The 24,385-nt window shown below is 33.3% G+C and overlaps 1 protein-coding gene across 2 annotated transcripts in view; it reads left to right on the forward strand.

Annotated features, from left to right (window-relative positions):
* The window catches only part of SOS2 (SOS Ras/Rho guanine nucleotide exchange factor 2), a 100,856-nt gene that overhangs the window by 67,871 nt on the left and 8,600 nt on the right, over positions 1–24,385 (forward strand). For both annotated transcript variants that reach the window (XM_079912198.1, XM_079912199.1), the window contains exons 12-21: positions 624–746; positions 4,980–5,083; positions 6,909–7,131; positions 10,508–10,627; positions 10,804–10,966; positions 15,156–15,273; positions 16,237–16,409; positions 19,554–19,670; positions 20,929–21,190; positions 21,724–21,765. In XM_079912198.1, the coding sequence (XP_079768324.1) occupies positions 624–746; positions 4,980–5,083; positions 6,909–7,131; positions 10,508–10,627; positions 10,804–10,966; positions 15,156–15,273; positions 16,237–16,409; positions 19,554–19,670; positions 20,929–21,190; positions 21,724–21,765 (1,445 nt within the window). The remainder of the gene's footprint in view (positions 1–623; positions 747–4,979; positions 5,084–6,908; positions 7,132–10,507; positions 10,628–10,803; positions 10,967–15,155; positions 15,274–16,236; positions 16,410–19,553; positions 19,671–20,928; positions 21,191–21,723; positions 21,766–24,385) is intronic.

Below are 24,385 nucleotides of genomic sequence, written 5' to 3' on the forward strand. Positions count from 1 at the left end.
CATGAAACTAAGTATAGCAGACTGAGTTAGTATAATGTGCTATGAAGATTTACTTAGCTGCCTTTCCATGTCCAAAATAAGGAAAGCACGTGTTAGACATATTTTAGCTATATTTCCTATGGTTGGGGAAGGTTTTTTTTTTTAACTTTGATTTTTTTACCTTATCCACTTAGTTATGTTTTTTAAATAATATTTAAAATTCAGAGTGGGACTTCTCTTTGGATTTATGTTCACTTATTTTAGGAAATTTACTTTCATTTTAATAAATTAAATATTAAGGACAGATTATTAGATAAGGTATCTCTGTTATGTGCTTTAAAGAGGTCATACTCTTCATAGATTCTTTTCTTGGATCTTTTCCACTGACCTTTTGTATGTTGGTCAATGCTAGTTATTAAACTTTTTTTTGATAAAAGTAAGAATATAAGTATTTAGTACTATAGACAAAGGGCAGTTTTTTGTAGTATGTAATACTTCAAGAGAAGTTTATCAGTAATTGCACTTTTCCATAAATGGTAGTAAAGAAGGTTGGTTAGTTAAAATATTTTTTCTGCTGTATTTGAAATCTTTCTCATTTCTGTATGAACAACAAAAAATTTCTCTCATTTTGCTTTTCTTCTTAGATTTGAAATTCCAGAGCCAGAACCTACTGAAGCAGATAAATTGGCAGTAGAGAAAGGCGAGCAGCCAATCAGTGCAGACCTTAAAAGGTTTCGCAAGGAATACGTCCAACCAGTACAACTTAGGTTTGGCCTGAATATTATATTTTTTTATGTGCCATTCAATTTTCAATACATAGTTAGCACAAAAGTTTTTACCTCTTAATTCAGATGTAGGTATTATTAATTTCATAGCAGTTTAAATTAAACTTCCAAAGTTCTTTTTATGTGCAGCTACTCTTAATTCCCTGAAGAAATTTAATTATTAAAATATACTGTGTTATATGCATCAGATATCTCTAGCATGTGATATGTTATGCTTGCAGATCAGGGTACCTAATAAATAAAAACTATAAAATTTCATATGAAAATTTCATTTGCCTATTGTCAATCCCCCCTCCCCCTTTTTGTTTTCGTTGTCTCATTGTGATCATTTAGTAATTCTGGGCTTTTTTACCATTTATAATATTTATGAAAGTTCTAGTTCTTTCCTCACTCTTTTCCCACAAGATACATAGACATTTGTTACTTATCTAAAAAGTGTCATTTCAATAATTTATTTTTTTCATGCTTTTTCTTTTTAAAAAAATTTTTACTGAAATATAGTTGATTTACAATCTTGTGTTAGTTTCAGGTGTACAGCAAAGTGATTCAGTTTTATATATATATATTTTTTTCTTTTTTAGATTCTTTTCTATTATAGGTTATTACAAGATAGTGAGTATAGTTCCCTGTGCTATGCAGTAGGTCCTTACTGGTTATCGGTTTAATAATTTCTAAAAATGTATCTGATAATAACATCTGCTGGTTGTTAGGTTACTCTGTGTGCCTAAGTGCTTTATCTTTTTTATCTCATCCTCACAACACAATTACTATTTCCACTTTGTTTAAGAGAAAATTGAAACTTAACAGGATAAAGTAGTTTGAGATAGGTCATATGAAGGGAGTGACAGGAGAGGATCCATATCTGACTTTGTAAACCAGTGCTTGTTTGTTTGTTTCAGTGTTCACTGAGCATTGAAAATTGGAAGCTCCTTTGATTAGGCTTATTTATAGTCCAAGTGAAAACCAAAGTATTATCTACCTTTTTCCATGGGAAAACTGAGATATCTTATTAACTGTATATGATCTAAATATTTTTTCCCTGTAAATGTTAAGTTTCCTTGATTAATATTAATGAATAAATTGACATTTTGAAACTGAGTATATTAACTGCTTATTTTTCAGGATGATTGCCACAAATAAATGCAGTTTTAGAGGAATGATAGTGCTCCCAACTATATGTCTGTCAGCCAAAACTTTTAATATGTCATTCTTTGCCTAAGAAGATGAGCTTATTTACCCCTGAACCATAAAGAAGTAATTAACTTTTTTCTACTAGCTGTGATGCATTTGTACTAATCCACACTCAAATTAAGCCCCTTGACATGAGGCACACATTTATGAGGTTGCTATATTAGAGCAGAATATAATATTAGACTCTCAGTCATATATGTTCTTTAAGTATTTATTTCTAAGCATTTTCTGTGTTCTCAGTCCTGTACTTGTAACTATAGTGAATACAGAAATAGCATAGAGGAACTTCCCTGGTGGTGCAGTGGTTAAGACTCCATGCTACCATCACAGGGGGCACAGGTTCGATCCCTGGTTTGGGAACTAAGATCCTGCATGCTGCGCTGCGCTGCCAAACAAAAAAACAGAGCATAGAATATCCTCTTTGCCACTGTGATATTACAGTTTTATTGGGGAAAAGGGATACATGAAACAGTTGTATATTATTCTACTTTAAATGTCAAGTGTTTAAGTGGGTTAGAAAGATACAGCCTCATAAAATTTCAGGAAAAATTAGGGAAAGCATTTTGGAAGAGGTAAAATCTGAAATTGCTCCCAAAGGATATGTAGGATTTAGATAGATAGGCAGAAAGGTGATTGTTGGTATTCAGAGTCGTGAGAAATAGTATGAACAAATGCAGGAAGGCAGAAATGAGGGTAGTGTGCAGAGGAAATAGGTAAGGAAAATGACTCAAGAGGAATGAATTGTATTGCAGGTAGTAGTAGATGAGATTACTACATGGAATGGGCGGAGTTGTCAGTGGCCTTGAAATCCATGCCAAGTTATTAAACTTGGCCTATGAGCATTAAAGGATTTTTAGCAATAATAGTAATTTTTATAATGATAGTAACTTTTTCCAACATTGTATTACAAAATTTTTACATAACGCAAAGGTGAAAGAATTTTACAGTGAGCTGTACCACCTAGGACTCTACCACCTAGATCTACTGTTAGCAGTTTACTATCCTTACTTTATCACAGATCTATGGATTTATCATCCTTCTCTTGGTCCATTAATCATCTAATTTGGGGGACATATTTCAAAGTACATTTCTCTTTAAATACTTCAGTTTGTATATAATTAACAGTTCAGTATTTGTTTATTCTGTTGTTGTAAAATGTGTATATAATGAAACACACACATCTTAAGTGTACTTTGAATTTTTAACAAATACATCTCTATAATCCACACTCCTGTCAAGGTGTATAAGATGTTACTTTCACCCGGCAAAGTTCCCTAATGCCCATTCTAATCAATTTTTGTTCTCATTGCCCAAAGCAGCTTTCAATTTCCTATATAGATTACTTTTACCTGTTTTATACTTTCATGTAAATGGTTTTGTGTATTATATACTCTTTTGTGTCTGACTTCTTTCACTCAACATGCTTTTGAGCATGTTGTTGCTTATATCAGTGTTTGTTCTATTTTATTGCTGAGGTGGTATTCTATTATATGAATATACCACAATTTTTTTATTCACTTTCCCACTGAAGGACACCTGGGTTCTTTCAGTTTTTGATTATTATGATTAAAGCTGCTATGAAGTTTATAAGTCTTTCGTGAACATGTTTTTTCATATATCTTTTGTAAATAATTCAAAGTGGGAGACTGGGTCATAGGGTAGGTGTGTGCTTAATTTTAAAAGAAACTGCCAAATCTTTTCCCAAAGTAATTGTACAATATTATACTCTCACCAACACTTTATGAGAGTTCCAGTTGTTCCTTATCCTTACCAGTATTTAGTGATGTCAGTGTTCATACCTTAGCCAAACAGGTGGGGTATAGTGATGGTATCTCTTTATGATTTTAACTAGTATCTTTTCAATGATGCAATGTTGAGAACTTTTTATTGTCTGTTATTGGCTATTCGTATTTATCTGGTCAAGACTCTATTAAAATCTTCTGCCTATTTTTTATTGAGTTGTCTTTTCATTATGGAGTTGTAGTAGTGTATTGAGTAGGATTGGATGCCAGTCTTTTGTCAGATAAATGTTTTACACATACTTTCTCCCCGTCTTTGGATTATCTTAACTTTTCTTAATTTTGGTGAAATCTAGTGATGAGATTTTTTTTTCTTTTACATGATAATAATTTTTAAATTACATTGGATTCTGTAGAAACTAGGAAGTAGAAAGGATGGAAGCAGAGTTATTTGAAAACTAGTGTTAGCCTAGAAGCTATCAATTTTGTGATCATTTGAAACACTCGCTAAGCCACTGAGCCAACCAGGCACTTAAGGTTGTTTTATTACAAATACCATTAGTAATTTAAAATAGTTTCTTAGTCTGGGAAAAAAACTACTGTCTGACAGTTGCTGCGGTCGCGGGCAGTGGGTGGGAAGATAAACTAGAAATATTCATTGAAATAATGAAGGAAAAATGCTAATGTAATTAATATACAGTATCTGTATCTTCGTGATGGAGAATGGAATGTTTTATTTGTATAGATTGCTTAAATCTCTATTACTTAAATCTCTGTAAGTAATTATTTTTGAGGTACTGTAAAACAAAATAGCTCTCTGTCAGAAATATTTTTGTCTTTTGAAATAAAAGAATGTGAACCTACCTGTAAATTACATAGAAATTTGATGATAGCACTTGAATTTAGAACCAGATACACTACATCTTAGTTGGTTTTCCATTTTATGTGGAAAATATAATTGAAGAACTTAAAAGTTGCTTTTGTATTGGACAGAGTATGAATTTTCTACATATAAATAAAGAAAAAGTACTTTTCCAGAACATAAATGGATAAGTATAGAAGCCACGATTTTTATGCTTATAAATTTTTTAAAGTATAATTTTTGAATAATAAACAGTTCATATTACTGAAGCACTTAAGGTATTAGTTAAATAGAAATTAGAGACTCTTTTGAGTGTTATACTGGCCCTAGTATATAGAAGTATCACCATGGCATTAGAGAAGTGAAAGAAGTATAATTGAATGCTTGGGTTTCACTAAAATGTGTTTCTTTTCATTTTGTCAGGATCTTAAATGTGTTTCGGCACTGGGTTGAACACCATTTTTATGACTTTGAAAGAGACTTGGAGTTGCTTGAAAGACTAGAATCCTTCATTTCAAGTGTAAGAGGTATATTATTTGAAGATTTGATTGGATCTTCTGTCTCATATGAGTTTTTTTTTTAATTTATGACTTTCAATTTAAGAAGCTAAACTATTTTTCATTTTTAAAAGGCAGAAATAACATTTGGAATAATTTTTATAGATTCTAAGGAGCTCACATGTGTTTAGAACCACCTGAAGTGTTAAAATCTTGCCTTTTGAAGTTTTTGAGGAGAATCTTTTTTTTTTTTTTTTGCGGTACGCGGGCCTCTCACTTCTGCGGCCTCTCCCATTGCGGAGCACAGGTTCCGGACGCGCAGGCCCAGCGGCCGTGGCTCACGGGCCCAGCCGCTCCGCGGTACGTGGGATCTTCCCAGACCGGGGCACGAACCCACGCCCCCTGCATCGGCAGGCGGACTCTCAACCACTGCGCCACCAGGGAAGCCCTAGGAGAATCTTTTTTTTTTTAAGAAGTCAGAAGTCCTCTTTAGTAAATTTAAGCCCTTTAATGTTATCTCATTTCATGGTTGCCATTCCTTTAAATAATTAAATGTTTGTGTAATTTAATTTGTTTTCTTCTCCTCCTTAATCTTATTCTTCAGTTTTGAATGGTTAACAGATTCTTAAATAATATTTACTTCCCCTGGAAAAGTTTTTGGTGTATTTTTGACACCTGAAAGATAGGAGTTTCCTACCTGAAGTTTCAGAACACAGCCCATGAAATGAAACTCTAGGTGGTGAATATTAAACAAATGTACATATCAAATGTATGCTGTTGAATCAAGAAAATTCATGTTTTCTCTGATAGTATAAGGCATTAATTAAGAATACCATAATTAAGTCTAGCTTCTTTCATCTCCTGCTTGTTCTTCAAGGCAAATTTTACTTTAAATAGAGAATGTGATTCCTTTGTTTCAGTTTTGAGATGTTTAAAACACATTTTTATCATGTGTGCTTTAAAATTGTTTATAGTACTAAGTTAATTTTTAACTTAATGTTCTTAATGAAGACACTAGAGTATATGTGATCTAAGAAGCTTCGAAAATACACACACATATTAGAAGAAAGCAAGTAAATGATTTTGTTTAAAGGCCTTTCCTATACAAGTTATACCTCAAGATAACTAAATAGTTGATGAGGGAAAGTTTTTAAAGAAGCATTGCAACTAATAAGTGAAGAAGGAATGATAGAATGAGAATATTACCATTTCTCAACTCCTAGTAACATAAAAAGAGAGACATTATATGCCTCTTATCAGAAATAGTCTTGCAAGTATTCATGTCGAAAGTTTATCCTGGACCAGATCAAATCTGTATGTGTTGATTTACAGAAGATACAGGGACAGAGAAACATGGCAAATGATACCACAGAGATGGAATTGGCAAAATTCAGACTTGGAAAACTCCACAAGTGATTGAATTTCAACAAATAAATTGCAAGCAAAAATGAGAGATGAAAGGGGAACCTGTAGATGAAAGGAGACTTGACACATACTGACTCAATGCAATATGTAGATCTTGTTCAGATCCTATTTCATACAAACTAACTGTAATAAAACATGAGATGATCAGGGAAATGTGAATACTAACTAGATATTTGATGATATTAAGAAGATATTGTCATTTTTATACGTGATGATGGTATTATGGTTATTTTAAAGTTTTTAACTTTTAGATAATACTTAAATATGAATGAAATTATATGATATCTTAGATTTGCTTTGAAATAACATAAGGAGTAGAGGGCGGACATGAGTGGGGTTTCATGAAGGTGCATGAAAGTTACAGATTATATGAAGATTTGCAGTTATATCTGTCAAGTAAAGGGCATTTTTGTTTGTGTTCTTTTTCTAGGGAAAGCTATGAAGAAATGGGTAGAGTCAATTGCTAAGATCATCAAGAGGAAGAAACAAGCTCAGGCAAATGGAATAAGCCATAATATTACCTTTGAAAGTCCACCTCCACCAATTGAATGGCATATCAGCAGACCAGGACAGTTTGAAACATTTGATCTCATGACACTTCATCCAATAGAAATTGCACGTCAGCTGACACTTTTGGAATCTGATCTCTACAGGTAGACAATTAACATTAATTCGCTGCTCTGTTTTCAAAAACTTTGAACAGTTCCATCTATTTTCAGAACATTCTGAAAATTATTCATGTGTGCTTAAAAATACTTCATCTATTCTTGTGGGCTGGGAAGAAAGTGCATAGGACAGTTTTTAACTATAGTCTGTTCTGCAGGTGAAAGTCATAAATTATTGCTCTTCAGGCCTAGATTAGGTCCTAGCAATCCTTCACAAGAGGAGTGGCAGAGAGAAGACTAATGCAGTACAATAGCAACCACTTTATAGACAGTCACCCAGCTCCTATTCCTAATACTTTCTCATGGCTTTAGTTTGAGTTGGTTCCGTTAAGACAGTATGGATGCTAGGCTCTGGGCAGCTAAGTAAATAGAATATTGAGTGAGATAAGCTTTCTTCTTTTTTTTTCAAATATGTAATCAAAAGGTTTTTTTCAATATGTAATCAAAATTGTAATGTGGGGCTTGACTGGGTTAGGTTTGCAAGGCAAATGAGTAACAAAATTCTTAGAAGAGTAAAGATTTCTTCACTTCTTTTAAGGAGTCTCAAATACTTTAGGTATTTGAGGTCAATATTCACTTTAAAGAAAAGTATATTTTTGAAGTAGTGTGATGATGAACCATACTTAAAACTTCTGAGCCATTTTCTTTTGTTTATAAGGATCACTAGAAATATGCTTGACTATTTTTAGCTGTATCCCATCATTTGTCTTTATATATAAAGCAGTTCCTGCCTCTGTATCCACACAGATCACTCATTTACAACCTAATCTTTTAGCTTCATGGCTTTATCACTTCCAATGCCATTCTTTACTCCAAATCAGACATTTCCTATGGTCATATTCTGAATCTTGTCATCACTCCAAATTTTATTCCAGAATTACTAACTCACACATCTCATACCTTCCTAACCACAGTTTTTTCTCTTTTCAACTTGCTTTATCAACTTATTCCTCTGTCATTTTTTTTAAAACCACTGTCCTTCCCAGTACATTAGCCTCTTTCTGTCCTATCTCCTACCTCATAATTTAAGCTTTCTTCTTTCATTTACAACCCAGGCTCCTGTGAAGAGTAGAGGCCTTGCAAAAAAAAAAAAACCAAAAAAGCAGAGTACAGGCCTTACAGGTAGTCGCCACCTGCCAGCCCCATCCAGAAAATAAACCCCTACCACTATCATTCCATCAAAAACTTTTCTGCATTCAGAAGCCGATTTTAAAATACAAACACCCTTAAGAAGTTATCCTGATTAGCAGCCATTGTTTTTTTTAAAACTGGGATTACACAGGGAAAAGCAAGAATATATAAAGTTTAGTGTAAATGGAGAATGTGGGAAAGCACCAGATATAAAACTTCACCTTCTTTAGAGTTGGGTTTCTGATTTGCCCTGACTGTGCTGTTCAGAATTTAGCACACCCATCAGAGTTTGTTACCATCTCATTCAGAGTGTCATGTTATATTTTAAGTAATTTGGAGTTCAGGTGGTTTTTGTTGATATTGTAGGATTTTTTTTGTAGGAAAACACAGTTTTTTAAATTGAAGTATAGTTGATACACAATATTATATTAGTTTCAGGTGTACACTATAGTGATTCAATATTTTTGTGGCTATTTTATTTAAAGTTACTATAAAATATTGGCTGTATTACCTGTGCTAAATATCTTTGTAGTTTATTTATTTTATACATAGTACTTTGTTACCTCTTAATTCCCTCCCCCTATTTTGCCCCTCCCCCTTCTCTCTCCCTACTGGTAACCACTAGTTTGTTCTCTATATCTGAGTCTGTTTGTTTGTTCTATTCATTTGTTTGTTATATTTTTAGATTCCATATATAAGTGATAACATACAGTATTTGTCTTTCTTTGTCTGACTTCTTTCACTTAGCATAATATCCTCTAGGTTCATCCATGTTGTTGTAAATGGCAGAATTTCATTCTTTTTTATGGCTGAGTAATATTTGTGTGTGTGTGTGTGTGTGTCTCACAAATTCTTTATCCATTCATCTGTTGATGGGCACTTAAGTTGCTTCTTTACTGTGGGATTTGTGATAGGTGGGAATGAAGGGACTTATTCCTTAGATAAAGCAAATAGTACAGAATCAGGTTTTTCCTTATAGTGTCACATGAATGGACATCAGGAATAAGGGAGCACTTAGCTCTATGTGGACCTACTTTCAGAACATAGAAATACCTTTGTTAAGTGATATGTGTATTATGGAAGAAGGGTACCATATGTAAAATACTGACACTCTTTGTAAACTAATTTCTGGTGAAATAATAGAACCACTTAAGAAAACTTACTTCCAAGACTGTTCAGAGTACCCATTTACACTCAAATCTACTGAACTTTTTAATTATTATAATAGCCAAGTCTGTAGGACAGTGATGGCAATGCCAATGGTCAATTTTTTAAAAATTATGTAATCCTGAATCACTGTATACAGTGATTTAATCTGCTCTTCCATCTGATTTTTTATTAAGTATTTCAGGTATTAAAAAAATATAGAAGATAATACAATGCGGGTGCATCAGCAACAAAAGCATTACAAATAAAATTGAAACCCTTTGTGTAATTCTGTCTAATCCCATTTCTCTTCTTTCTTCTAAAGGATAACCACTATCTTGTATTTGATATTTACTATTCCTATGTATGTCTGTATAATTTATACACATACACACATTCATAAACAATATGTAGCATTATTTTGCACATTTTAAGGTTGTTTATACTGATATATCATTCCGTGACTTGTTTTTTACTTAAATTGATTCTAGCATTTGTTGCTGAGTATAGCTCTAGTTTGCTTATTTTAATTGCTATATTGTATTCCATTGTATGAATACTCCACAGTTTATCCAGTCTCTTGATGAGGAGCCTTTAGGTTGTTTGGGATTTTTCACTCTTGGAAACAATGCTTGACTGAACATTCTTAAAAATGTTTTCTTATAAACTGGTGTATCTAGAATGTATACCTAGGTGTACAATTGCTGGGTGATCTAGTATGTATATTTTCAGTATTATGAGATACTGCCAAATTATTTTACAAAAGTATCAAATTTTACTTGCACATCAGTAATGGAGAGTTCCCTTTTTATCCACATTTTTACCCATTTGGTATTACACTTCTGTTAGTGTGATAGGAATAAAATGGGATTTCCTTGTGGTTTAATGTTCTTTTCCCTGAGTAAGAGTTAAAGTATTTTTTCATGTTCGTTGGCTATTCAGTTCTGTTTCTCTGTGAATTACCTGCTTCTATGTTTGTTCCTTTATCTTTTAGACTTGTCTTTTTCTTATTAAGTTTTAGGAGACCTTTAAATAATTTTGATACTAATCCTTTGTAGGTTAAGTGCATTGATTTTTGCTTCCACAGGAAAGTTCAACCTTCTGAACTTGTAGGGAGTGTATGGACCAAAGAAGATAAAGAAATAAATTCTCCAAATTTATTAAAAATGATTCGCCACACCACAAATCTCACTCTCTGGTTTGAAAAGTAAGTTTTTATTTACTTTGTCTTACTACTTCTTAATGTTATACTTCTATAATATTAAGTCATATATAAGCAAAAATTGTGGCTGAAAATATATTTCTTCTTTTCTGTGTGGAACAGGGAACTTGCTTTCTAAGCCATGATTTTCTGTTTTCTTTTTTTTTTTTTTTTTTGGTTAGGTGCATTGTGGAAGCAGAAAATTTTGAGGAACGGGTGGCAGTACTAAGTAGAATAATAGAAATTCTGCAAGTTTTTCAAGATTTGAATAATTTCAATGGTGTATTAGAGATCGTCAGTGCAGTAAATTCAGTATCAGTCTATAGACTAGATCATACCTTTGAGGTAAGTTTTAGGCTTAAATAGTTTATCCTTTTGTGGGGAGATAAAATTAATGTGAAAGAGATTCCTTCTACCACTGATCTTTTTGAGTAAATCCTTTATAAATCCATCTTACTCCTTAAACACAGTGATATCACAATATTAGAAAATACATCAATATAAGTGAGCCTAGAATTCATCAAAGAATATGAATTTTGGGGCTTCCCTGGTGGCGCAGCGGTTGCGAGTCCGCCTGCCGATGCAGGGGACACGGGTTCACGCCCCGGTCCGGGAAGATCCCACATGCCGCGGAGTGGCTGGGCCCGTGAGCCACGGCCGCTGAGCCCGCATGTCCGGAGCCTGTGCTCCACAACAGGAGAGGCTGCGGCAGTGAGAGGCCCGCGTACCGCAAAAAAAAAAAAAAAAAAAAAAAAAGAATATGAATTTTGTGACTGTTTAATATGCTTACCTAAATGTAATGAAGTTCCAAATGGATTTTTTCAGTGGTAAATTGATTGTTTCAAATAAATGACAAAGAATTTTAAATATAAATGTACAAATTACTTTAATCGCCTGTAGTATATAGTCAAAGAAAAACATGGAGAAAATGCTTTGTAGAACTTAGTTTTTTTTAAATTATAAAATTGTGTATGTTTAGTGTTTATCATTGAAAATTCAGAAGATATAGAAAGTATAGAAAAGTTAGAGACTCAGCCACGCAAATATATTTGCCTTTGGGAATGTGAACTTTTACAATGTTACTAGAAAGTAATCTGGCAGTATATGTTAAAATACAAATACTTTTGGACCCAGAAATAAAAGCAGTGGACTATAAAGTTAAGGTACAAAGATCTAGTTTCTGCAGCAGTAATTGTAGTCGCAGAAAACTAGAAACAACCTGTGTCCATCAGTAGGAGAATGATTGAGTATGTTATCCTATACCTATGGCGTAGAATATTGGTTAGCTACAGAAAAAAAGTGAATAGAATCTGCGTATATTGTCTTGGAAGAATAGTTGTGACATTTAGGGGAAAATCCATTTTAAAAATCTTTAGAAAAATTAATATGATTTCATTTTGATGGAACAAAACAGAACAAACTGTAAACGTGTAAGTGAGCTGCACAAGCATTGAGAAGAGTGTGGAAGGATACATACTCTTCTTTTCACATCGGTTCTTACCATGGGTTGTGATTAGAGGGGAATGGAGGGTTAGACTGATTTCATGTGTGTGTTTTTCTGTTTGGGTGTTTGCATGTTATTGATTTGTATGGACTTACTTATATTAAAGATATTAATAGTCAAATATTGCCAAATAATCTATCTAATGGACTAATAATTTCAGTTCTCATTTTGAAAACTCTGAAGGAGTGTATTCATTTTGAGACGTTAAGCTTTAGTTTCTTAAAGTGTTGAATATTTATATTCAACAATATTTATAAAAATAGGTATATGGTATAAAGAATAAAAATACAAAGAATACCTGTTTACCTGGCCTCCAGTTTAAGAACCCCTCCCAATCCATCTCCTTCCTTGCCCCTTCAGAGCCAGCTACTATGCTGAATCTTGTGCTTATCATTCTCTTGCTTTTTTCTATAGTTTTACTATTTGTATCTCTAAACAGTGTTGTTTCATTTTGCATGTTTCTTAATTATATATGAATATAATTCTTCTAAGACTTTTTTTACTCAACATATTATATTCCTAAAATTCATCCATATTGTTTCTTTTAACTATAGTGCATTCTTTTTTTATAGCTGTAACATATTATAGAAATAACTTTACCAAAATTTATTTCTTTATTTGCTTATTTATTTATTTATTTGTTAGTTAGTTAGCTGATGGTCATTTGGATTGTTTCTAGTGTGGCACTATTATCAGTAATATTGCCATAAACATTTTCTGCATCTATCCTGGTGCTTACATGCACAAATTTCTCTTAAGTTGTATACCTAGGAGTAGAATTATTGGATGATAGAATAGATAAAATAGATAATGCCCAATTGTTTTCTCAAGTATTAATCGTACCAGTTTATACTCCCACCAGAAGCTTGAGTTCTGGTTGTTCCACATTCTCGCTAACACTTGATATTGTCAGTTCTCTTTATTTGTCTAGTCTTGTGGTGTGGGTTTATAATTCCCTAATTTCTAATGAGTTTGAACCTCTTTTAAGATGTTTTATTGGCTCTTTGTATTGTGGAAATTTTTTTACTTTTTTGGTTGAGTTTTTCTAATGAATTTGTATGAGTTCTCTCATATACTGGATTTTAATCCTTTGTCAGTTATGTGTGTTGTAAATATCTTTTTCCAGATTGAAGCTTCTATTTTCACCATTTTTTATGATGTCTTTTGATGAACAAAAATTCTTAATGTCACATTTACTTATTTTTTCCTTTGTAATTTGTGCTTTTTGGTGTCTTGTATAATAGATCCTCCTCTGTTACCTTAATGTTTTATCTTTCTCATTAAGTCCTTAATCCAGCTGGAAATGAGTTTTGAGTATGGAATCTAATTTCCATTTGGCTAGCCAGTTGATCTCACACATTTATTCAAAGTCCATTCTTTCTCCGTTGATCTGTAGTGTCAGCTGTATCGTAAGTTGAGTATCCATAAATGTGTGGGCCTGTTTTTGGTCCCGCTATCCTGTTCTTTTGATGTATTTGATTATTACTGTGCTAGTGCCACATGTTTAAATTACTGTAATTTTATACTAGTTCTTGATACAGTATAGTAGGGCAAGTCCCCACCAATCATTCTTTTTCAAGAGTGACTTACTCTTTTTTTTTTTTTTTAGTTCTCTGACCAGGGATTGAACCTGGGCCCTGGCAGTGAAAGCGCCAAGTTGTAACCACTGGCCTGACAGGAAATTCCCAAGAGTGACTTACTCTTGACCCCTTGCTATTATATAAATTTTAGAATCATTTTAAGTTTAATTATTTTAAAGGTTGGGGTTTAAAGAACCCCAAGAACCAGTAAGAATTATACTGGTTCTATAAATCAGTTATGAAGAACTGACATTTTTACAATAATGAATCTTCCCAACTATGAACGTGGTGTATCTCTCCATTTATTTATTTATTTAATACAGTTTGTGGTTTTATTGATGAAGATCTCACGTCTGTTTTGTTAGATTTATATTAGAATATTTTAATAATCTTGTTTTCTTTGTTGATGATATCTAGAAATGCAGTTGATTTTTGCCTGTTGGTTTTATATCCAGCAATATTGCTACATTCTCTCATTAACATTCTATTTGTAGATTTATTTCATGTCTTCACAGACAATCATTTCTTCTGTGAATACTGACAGTTTTTCATTTCAATCCCTAGTCTTTTATTTATTTTTCTTGTCCATTCTAGTTAGGACTTCTGTATAGTACTGAATAAAAGTTACAATGCAGTCACCTTTGCTTTTTCCTTAAGTTAAAGGAAATGAGTTGAGGGACTTCCCTGGCAGTCCAGTAGTTGGGACTTCGCCTTCCAGTGTGCGGGGGGTGAGTGAGTGGTCCCTGGTTGGGGAGCTGGGGTCCCGCATGCCTCACAGCCAAAGGGCTGGGGCGTGGAACGGAAGCAGTGTTGTAGCAAATTCGGTAAAGACTTTGAAGGTGGTCCACATCAAAAAAAATCTTAAAAAAAAAAAAAAAAGGAAATGAGTTGAATCGTTTTCCATCAAGTATAATGTTTGCTGTCAATTTGTGTGTGTGTGTATCTATCAGGTTTAAAATAAAATAATTCATTTTTAATTAAAAAATGTAATAATGAAATATAAAATAAATGACTGCTTACTTGGTTTACTACATTTTTGTTCAGTTCTTGTCTCCCTCCCACAGCCTTCTCCTCTTTACCAAAACCTTATTACCCTTAGCCCCAAAAGATCTTTCAGTGGAAAAGTATTTGAATGCCATGGGATTATATTTTTCTCCAACAGCTATAATTTGAAACTCTGGCTAATCAGGATTATAACTAATAATATCCTGTGGAAGATTTTTTTATTGTTTAATCCTCTAATTTATATTAGAAAAAAATAAGTTTTAAAGTTTTATATTTATAGATAAGAAATCATTTCCAGCAAGTGCAGATAAAAATAGTACTCATCTCTTAATTTTAAAAATTGTTTTTCAAATATTTGCAAAATTTTAAAATTGAAAGCTCTGCATCTATAAAATATGATTGAATTGTAAAAAAGCAAATTATGCTCAGTTTATATATTTTAAAGGCATTGCAGGAAAGAAAAAGGAAAATTTTGGATGAAGCTGTGGAATTAAGTCAAGATCATTTTAAAAAATATCTATTGAAACTTAAGTCAATCAATCCACCTTGTGTGCCTTTTTTTGGTAAGTTACTAAAAATGGATTTATATTTTGAGGGAGAGTTTGTTATATAGTGAAAAGAGACTAGCCTCTAGAAGCAGATTGTCCTGATTTTATATCTGAGCATATTTGCTTTTATTAGCTTTCTATATTGATAAATAAAACCTAAACTCTGTATGTAAACTCTATCTATAAAGTGAAGATTCTAGTAATTACCTTGTAGAGTTGTAAGGAGCTCTGTGGGATCTCTAAGACCAGTAGTCTCATTCATGAGGGCACCTCTCAAAGGCCTAACCTCCTCATTCTATCACACTGGGCATTAGGATTTCAATGTATGAATGTTGAACATTCAAACATTCAAACCATAGCATGCACCAAAAATGTCTCCAGGCATTCCCAGATATCTATCCTCTGGGGGACAAAATTGCCCCCAGCTGACAACCACTGATTTAAATGAATCAGTAATTATGCATGAAAGAGGAACTGAAGATTTTCTTCCTGTCCAAAACTGAAGAATAATTCTTTTCTATCTAATTTACAGGCTTTGGGAGGGCAGAATTAATTTATAAATTTGTAGTCTTATTAACCAGAATTGGCTTAAAATTAATATATTGATCAGTAATTAATATATTGATCATTTAAGATCATTGGCATTAAAGATTTATAAGAAATATTAAAATGGCTAGAATAGATTTAACACTTACAATTTAGACTTTGTGAATGAATCCTCCCTTTTATTTTAGGCTATTAGACTAAGAAATGGCAAATTAAGCTCTTTATAAACCCTAGTTTTCTTTCAATTTTAAATTGTTTCCATCCATGTAAAAAAATTCTTAATGTAAGATTGATTATTAAATATATCAGAGATTTTAGTAGTTAGAACTGCTGTATTATAGGATGTCTTTTGACTTTACTAGATCAATTGTTTTCCCAAATGGTTAAGTGACCAATTTTAAAACTTTTCTTCAAACACTTTTTTTTTACTAGGAATATATTTAACAAATATTCTGAAGACTGAAGAAGGGAATAATGATTTTTTAAAAAAGAAAGGGAAAGATTTAATCAATTTCAGTAAGAGGAGGAAAGTAGCTGAAATTACTGGAGAAATTCAGCAATATCAGAATCAACCTTACTGTTTACGGATAGAACCAGAAATGAGGGTAAATATTTTCTTTGCTTTTCTTTAAAAAGAGGACACGTTAAATCCTCTGCCCTCTCTAAGATATGGCATAACCATACATTATGATCTTTATTTTGCTATGAAAATAATATGGGTTAATTTATCAATAGATAGGAGTGGTGAATAGTAGATATTCTGCACTAACAGTCTGCAGTTATTAATATTATTAGGCACTTTGTCTTGACATTGTTGTTTCTTTGTGCAGCTGGTTTAAGTAGCGCTTTCAAAAAATGAATGACAAAGTGGAATGAAAGAAACTTTCTGATATCCACACAGTAAAAAGAAAATCCACTACCAGTACTATCATTGATTGATAGACATTTTAGATATTTTATATGTGCCAATGTAACATTAGGTAATTAATCCCTTTATAAGAACATTGCATTTAAATAGGGGAAGGGGTTGGGAGAGTGGTGTGTATATATGCATAGTAAAAAATGATTTTTTTAAAACATTTTCTCACTTGGTATTCTGTTTTGAGCAATAGTTCATAATACTGATTCTGTGGTACTATAAGATGTGAAATATCTTCTAAATTAGAGTAAATTATGGTATTATGTTTATAGTGAGTTTTATTGTATTATACTTATTTGAAATTCAGAACATATGATAACTATCAGAATAAATTCACCTTTCACATTAAAAATTGTGCTACACTTTCAGATGTAGTCTGCAGGCTGGGCATGTTGAGTGAATATGGTCACTATCATTCCCATTCTCCTAAATTGTAAGATGGTAACTATTCTTTGTTCCCAGTTCAAAACAAAGAACCCTAAAGTCCTAAGAAAAAATGACCTGAAGTATGCACCATTATGAAAATATAGACAGATACTTGCTCTAAAGAAAATTGTCACCTATTTCATCCCCTTCTCTCACTATTTAGCCAACCCTCTGTGATGTGGTGCTTCATAGGGCTAAAGAAATGTTCTTGAGGAAATTCCCTGGTGATCCAGTGGTTAAGACTCTGTGTTCTCACAGATGAGGGCCTGCGTTCAATCCCGGGTTGGGGAACTAAGATCCCACAAGCTGCGTGGGGCAGCCAAAAAAAAAAGAAATGTTCTTGAAGCCCAGATTAGAGTTCACACTGTATTTCCTCCCAGAAATAATGTTACATTGTAGCTGGGTATAATTAAAATAGTAATTTTAGCATTCATATCTCAGTAATTCCTAATAGGTTTCTGTGATACGATCTAGACATCCTACTGTTGTTTAAAGCATTCTTTTGGGGATTAGGGGCAGAGAATGCTTTCTTTATAGATTGACTCAAAGTAAGTTTAAAAAGTAGATAAAGTAGCTAATCACTTTCAAAGCATAGTTAACCAAACGAAATAGTATTTAAAAAAATAGAGCAAAGGATGAGAAAATCACAATTATAACTTTATAAAAGTCTTTAAATTACTGTTGGTCCATTTGATTTAATTTAGCTAACCTGAATATAAGAATAAATTGTTTCAATATTGTTAAAAGAGTAATATCATTTTCTTGAAATTGGCAGAACGCCTGAAAAATGGAAGAATTTTATACTAGAAATTCTAAAGCTCATTTTGCCTACTGCTAAAGCTAGAACCCAGAACTTATTTGTATATATGCTTCTAAGCTACTTCAAAATTAAATAAAGCTAAATCCAGTAATTTGCTTCTAAGAAATTTTTCTAAGGAAGTCATCAGAAATGCACAGAAAAATTTATGCACAAGGAGTTGATAATAACAATAATTATTACTATAATAGCAAAGAATTAGAAAACATCTATGTGGGTTACTACCTATATGGAAATTGGTGAAATAAATTCTGGAACATCCATCTGATGAAGTATTATATAGTTAAAGTTTGTATAATTTAAAGTAAATAAACCATACAGGAAAAATTTAATTGAATACTTTCAAAAGGCTAAAAATAGCTATGTGGTGATCCCAATTTTGCAGGAAAAAAATTACAATATATGTATATGTACATATATTCACACACAGAGTTAAAACATTGGAAGGATATTCCAATAGTAAAATGTTAACAGTGAGATCTCTGGTTGATGAGATTACTGTTTATTTTTCTTTTTGTACCTTGTTAAATCATCTAAATTTTTTACTTAAAAACTTGTATTTTATAAGCAGCTCATGCAGCTCAATATCAAAAAAACAAACAACCCAATCCAAAAATGGGCAGAAGACCTAAATAGATATTTCTCCACAGAAGACATACAGATTGCCAACAAACACATGAAAAGATGCTCAACATCACTAATGATTAGAAAAACGCAAATCAAAACCACAATGAGGTATCACTTCACACCCGTCATAATGGCCATCACCAAAAAATCTACAAGCAATAAATGCGGGAGAGGGTGTGGAGAAAAGGGAACCCTCCTGCACTGTTAGTGGGAACAGTGCTTTGTGACCACCTAGAGGAGTGGGATAGGGAGGGTGGGAGGGAGGCTCAAGAGGGAGGGGATATGGGGATATATGTATACATATAGCTGATTCACTTTGTTGTATAGCAGAAACTAACACAACACTGTAAAGCTATTACTCCAATAAAGATGAAAAACAAAATTTTAATATATGTCTGTTTTATAAACTAGTATATAAATAAATATTTATAAATAAACTAATTTATAAAACAACATGTAAGCTTGGAAAATATTTTTTTAGTAAAGACAAAAAAGTTACTTTGCTAGAGGCTAACATAGATATGTTTATATAATTGTTCTTGAAATTACTTTTGAATAGACTTTAATCCAATTTATCTCTATTTTTTTTCTGATCATCAAAGTTTCATCATGGATTATAACTATAATTCTGTTTTAATCACTTTTGACAGCTTATTACTGATGATCATTTTGTTGTTATAATGAGTAGGAATGTTAACTGAGGGATACTGAGCCATTAAGATAGTAATAAGTGAAAAATCTGTTCATCTTCTTAGAAGAACTTTAAGACTGGAATATACAACTTACATAAAAACTTTATACTTTTATCCGAAAATAGAGAGATTGGAATCAGCAATTCTTGAGGACTTTTCAGACATTAGGATCTGTTAATTTGTTGATGATATTTTTGTATTAAACTGATGAAGTAAACGTTTTAATAAAATCTAAAATATGTACTCGTGGATATTTGTTTAATTCCAGAGGTTCTTTGAAAACCTTAACCCCATGGGAAATGCTTCTGAAAAAGAGTTTACAGATTATCTGTTCAACAAGTCACTAGAAATTGAACCCCGGAACTGCAAACAGCCACCTCGATTTGTAAGTCCATTACAGTTTTGGAAAAATTTGTTTTTTAAAACAATGCTGTCTTTAGTTGTTCAACAGACTATTTCCATTAAAATTGTACTTTGCTTGAATAGCTGTTTTTAAGTGTTTTGTTTTGCAGTGTTTATACTATTTCTAAAATTATATATACTGTGGGGGAAAAGTTAGCATTTTGATAAAATCTGGTTCATCCTTTATCTTAGTACCACTTGTTTATCTGTCCATTTTTGATCCTTCTTAGTATAAGGGGAAAAGCTGTGAGAAAGTGAGAACCTAAATGGCAGGTAGCTAGTGGAACAGGAAATGAAAAGACCTGGGAAGGAGTAAGGAGAGATATCAGTTCTTCTGACGTGACCCTCGCTCCTGCCATAAGAGCACCATTGTCCGTAGTTACCACTGGAACCCACCTCTCTCGCTAAAATTTGCTGCTATACAGTAGTTCCTTTTATTCCTGGGGTTCGCAGTGACAACAGAAGTAGTAGAAGACCAATTCTAAGTAGCTGAAAGTGAAGCAAGGTGTGGAAGGAAGTAAAAACATTTGTGATACACCAACTTCGAGCCAGGTAGTTTCATGTTACCTCATCTCCACAACAATTGTATGATATTGATCTTACTCTCATTTTACAGACATGAAAACTGAGGCTCAAAGGAGTTAAATAACTTTTTCAAGGCTTACATAGCTAGATATGGGCACACTTGAGGTTTTAACTCAAGTTACCTGAATCTGAGTTCATGTTTTTTCATTAGGTTACCACTGGGAGAGGTTTTAAAAGGGAGTAGAGGTTGAAGGTGGGAGATAATGATAGCAATTTTTTCCAAAGACTGAAAAGTATCATTGTGGAGGTTGGTCATTTATTATTAGGGAGGGGGGAAAAAACGGTCTTTTTTTCCTAAAGCACCTAGCATAATATGTTGCATATATTATGTCTACGGTGAATATTTGTGAAATTGATATCAGTAATTTGAAGAAGTTTAGGCTCAAGTGTTTGGGGAGCAAACAGTTGTTTTCACACAGATTTCGCAGTATTTTATTTCTGTAGTATGAAAAGAGGTTTACTTATACAGTATTCGAGTCAGTGTTAAAATTAAGCCAGTCAAATCCCAAAGCGTTCCACTGGAATGTTACAGACTGTCCTTGCAGACTGGTATTTATTGTACTCTCTTAACTGTATGCTAAGAATTAATAAGGTAATCCTAAGTCATAATAAAGTACATGCGAGTTTGTAATCGTAATTATATTTGCTTTTCCTAGCCTAGGAAATCAACTTTCTCTTTAAAATCTCCTGGAATAAGGCCTAATACAGGCCGACATGGCTCTACCTCAGGTACTTTACGAGGTCATCCAACACCATTAGAAAGAGAACCATGTAAAATAAGCTTTAGTCGGATTGCTGAAACAGAGCTTGAATCAACAGTGTCAGCACCAACCTCTCCAAATACACCATCTACTCCACCAGTGTCTGCTTCTTCAGACCTTAGTGTGTTTTTAGATGTGGATCTCAACAGTTCCTGTGGTATGTATTTGATGTAAACTATTTGGCAAAAAAAGGAATCTTGTGTTTCAGTTAATTCTTTTCATCATTTTAATTAGGAAACTGTAGAATCCTTTGCAAACTATATTAGTGTGAAAAGTGACATCTATATGTGAAAATAGTGACTAACATGGGAGTAAAGCATTATTTGTGCATTGTTTATGCATATTATTTTCTAATTTATTCATTCAACAAAGATTTATTTAGAACCTTTTGACCCCCAATGCTACTCTAAAGGGGAGCAGTAGACAATGAAAAAGAAAACAAAGCAGATAAGTTTTGTGAAGGAAATTTGAAAAGAGACTGAGAGGGAACTACTTATGCTAAGAAAGGAAAAACATTCCAGGTACAAAGAATACCAGGTTCATTCTTTAAAAACTAACATGGCCAAAGAGGATGATAAAATTCTGAACTCTGTGTGTGTTATTACGTATGTTACTTTATGCAAACATATTTTAAAAATATAACCGTACATATTACCTTCCTTTTCAAATTGATTTTTCTCATTCCGATAGGAAGCAATAGCATCTTTGCTCCAGTCCTCTTGCCTCATTCAAGTAAGTAAGAATTTGAGTCGATTCTAATGAAATGACTATAAAGATAATAATTGAATTGATAAAATTTGTATATGAATAGTTTGGGTTTTAGCAACATTTCAAAATTTTAAGAAATGAATGAAATTCTTATAAATAAATCAAATTATTTTCTTTCAACTGGGTACTATTTATACTTTACTACAGTTTATTTTCATCATTTTACAACCTATCTGTGTTCTAGGGGCTGTATGACATTGAACAAATTACTTAGCATATCCAGTTTGTTAAGGGTCAGATGAGATAACTATTTAGAAGCAGCTAGCACATTACTTGGCACAGGATGAGCAGTGATTTCATATCAGTTGCCTCTCCTCTTCCCCACTCCTTCCAATTCATTTCCTATAGGAATAATACTAAATGTTTATCAGGTTCCCAGGCCAACCTTGATCACTTATTTCTTCTCATGAGCTTTTTTTAGTTAAAGCAGCATTTTAAGTAAAATACTGTCACCTTTCTTTCTATGGTCATTTGTTTAAAACAAAATAACCCAAAGGGACACAGCAGCTTCAGGAATAATTCTCCCAAGATAATCTAGAGGACTTCTGCTTCTATCATAGTAAAATGTGAATCATTTAGATAGTAGCAAGAGAGTTTCTGTCTTGTGAGAAAAGTAAAGTTTTTCTTTTAAATGTTCAATTCTGTACTTTATTTTAATTTTTAAATTTTTATCAAGGTGATATATGCATAGAGTTTTAAAAGGTAAATAGTGCTTAAAAACACAAGATGAAATTAACAACAGTTCTACCCGATGGCTCCCCACCCCTTGTTTTCCAGTGATTCTTCCACATTTTTAAATGATGTTTTTATATTTTTCTCTCTCTTGAATCATTCATTTTAGACAGTGTTTACTGATTTCCTATTATGGTAGATGAAGATTTCACCCTTTACCTAATATACTTAGCGCATTTGGGGAAAATATTATTCACTGCCAAGTCAAGGAGTGTATACTCTGATCATGCTTCCTTTCTTGTACAGCTCTGTTTCCTGAAGTTAATAATAGCTTCATTAATGTTTAGGATTTTTTTTTTGTTTGTTAGTTTTTAAACATCTATTGCTACATCTTCCCACACCCTTTTACAGCACAGTTTTCCTTAAAGTCAGACCAGTTAGGGAAGTTATCTAGGATTTTTTGTTTTGGGGGTTTTTTGTGTGTGTGCTTTTTAACTTGGAAACTTCCTTCCTGATGCTCTTTTGTCCTGCTCCAGTTGGGACTGGTTGCTGTCTTGGCCTCTGACCCAGCTGAAATCCTAGAACTTTCTTTTGTTGTCATACTAGAAATTCCCTTCATCTCTCTTGTGTTGGATTCTTGTTTTTTGGATTCCTTGTCTTCTTTCTTGATATGGTTCCTTATTTTGGTAGGGGTACATCTTTAGTAGCTACCTGAGAAAGGATACATAGGATATAAATTTTTAAGTTCTTGCATTTCTGAAAATGTATTTATACATTTAGTTGTTAATAGTTTGGCTGGGGGAATTCCCCAGCAGTCCACTCCACGCTTTCACTGCCAAGGCCCCGGGTTCAATTCCTGGTCGGGGAACTAAGATCCCACAAGCTTCATGGTGCAGCCAAAAAAAAGTTTGGTTGGGTATGGAATTTTAAATCATTTTCAGTCAGAATCTTGAAGACAGTTTCCCACTGTCTTCTAGCTTTCATACTTGCTGTTTAGAAGTCTAATATCATTCACGCATAATTTTTAAATGCCTGTTATATGCAGGTACTGTTGTAGGTGTGAGAAAGTGGCACTGAACAAAATAGACAAAAATCCTTCTGACAGTGATGCTACATTCTCTTTTTTTTTTTTGCGGTACATGGGCCTCTCACCGCCGTGGCCTCCCCCGTTGTGGAGCACAGGCCCCGGACACGCAGGCCCAGTGGCCATGGCTCACGGGCCCAGCCACTCTGCAGCACGTGGGATCCTCCCGGGCCGGGGCACAAACCCGTGTCCCCTGCATCGGCAGGCGGACTCCCAACCACTGTGCCATGAGGGAAGCCCAGTGATGCTACATTCTTAATTATTTTTTTGAAAACTGGAGTTTACTTGCTGTAGCAAAGAGACCCAAAAATACAGTGTCCTACATGAAATAGAAGTTTACTTCTCAAAATAGCCAGAGCAAGTAAACAACTCCTCTCTATAAGGTTTTCAGGCTAGCAGGGCAATTCAGGATTCTCAAAATTTGGCTTCCATCTCTTGAGTCTTGAGCAACTGATTTGAGTTGTTACCATTTTTCTGCCAGCAGGAACATGGAGGGCAAGGAGCTTTGTTACAAAAAGTGATCTGGGAGTTGCAGGTATCACTCCTGCTCTCATCCCATTGGCCGTAACTTAGTCACATGGACACAGATGCAAGGGAGGCTAAGAAATGTTGTCTGTAACTAAACAGCCTTTTGTCTTGCTAAAATTCATGGAATTACTAAAAGGAAGAAAGGGACAGGTGCACTGGGGGACAATTAGCAGTCTCTGCCACATTAAATTCAAGAAACTTTTAGGATCTTCTGTTTATTCCTAATGATCTATACATTCACAATGATCTGCTTTGATGTGGGTCTTTTTTTCTTCTTTCATTTTGCTGTCTGTAATGAGC

The sequence above is a fragment of the Stenella coeruleoalba genome, assembly GCF_951394435.1.
Source record: "Stenella coeruleoalba genome assembly, chromosome: 2".
Lineage (NCBI taxonomy): Eukaryota > Metazoa > Chordata > Mammalia > Artiodactyla > Delphinidae > Stenella > Stenella coeruleoalba.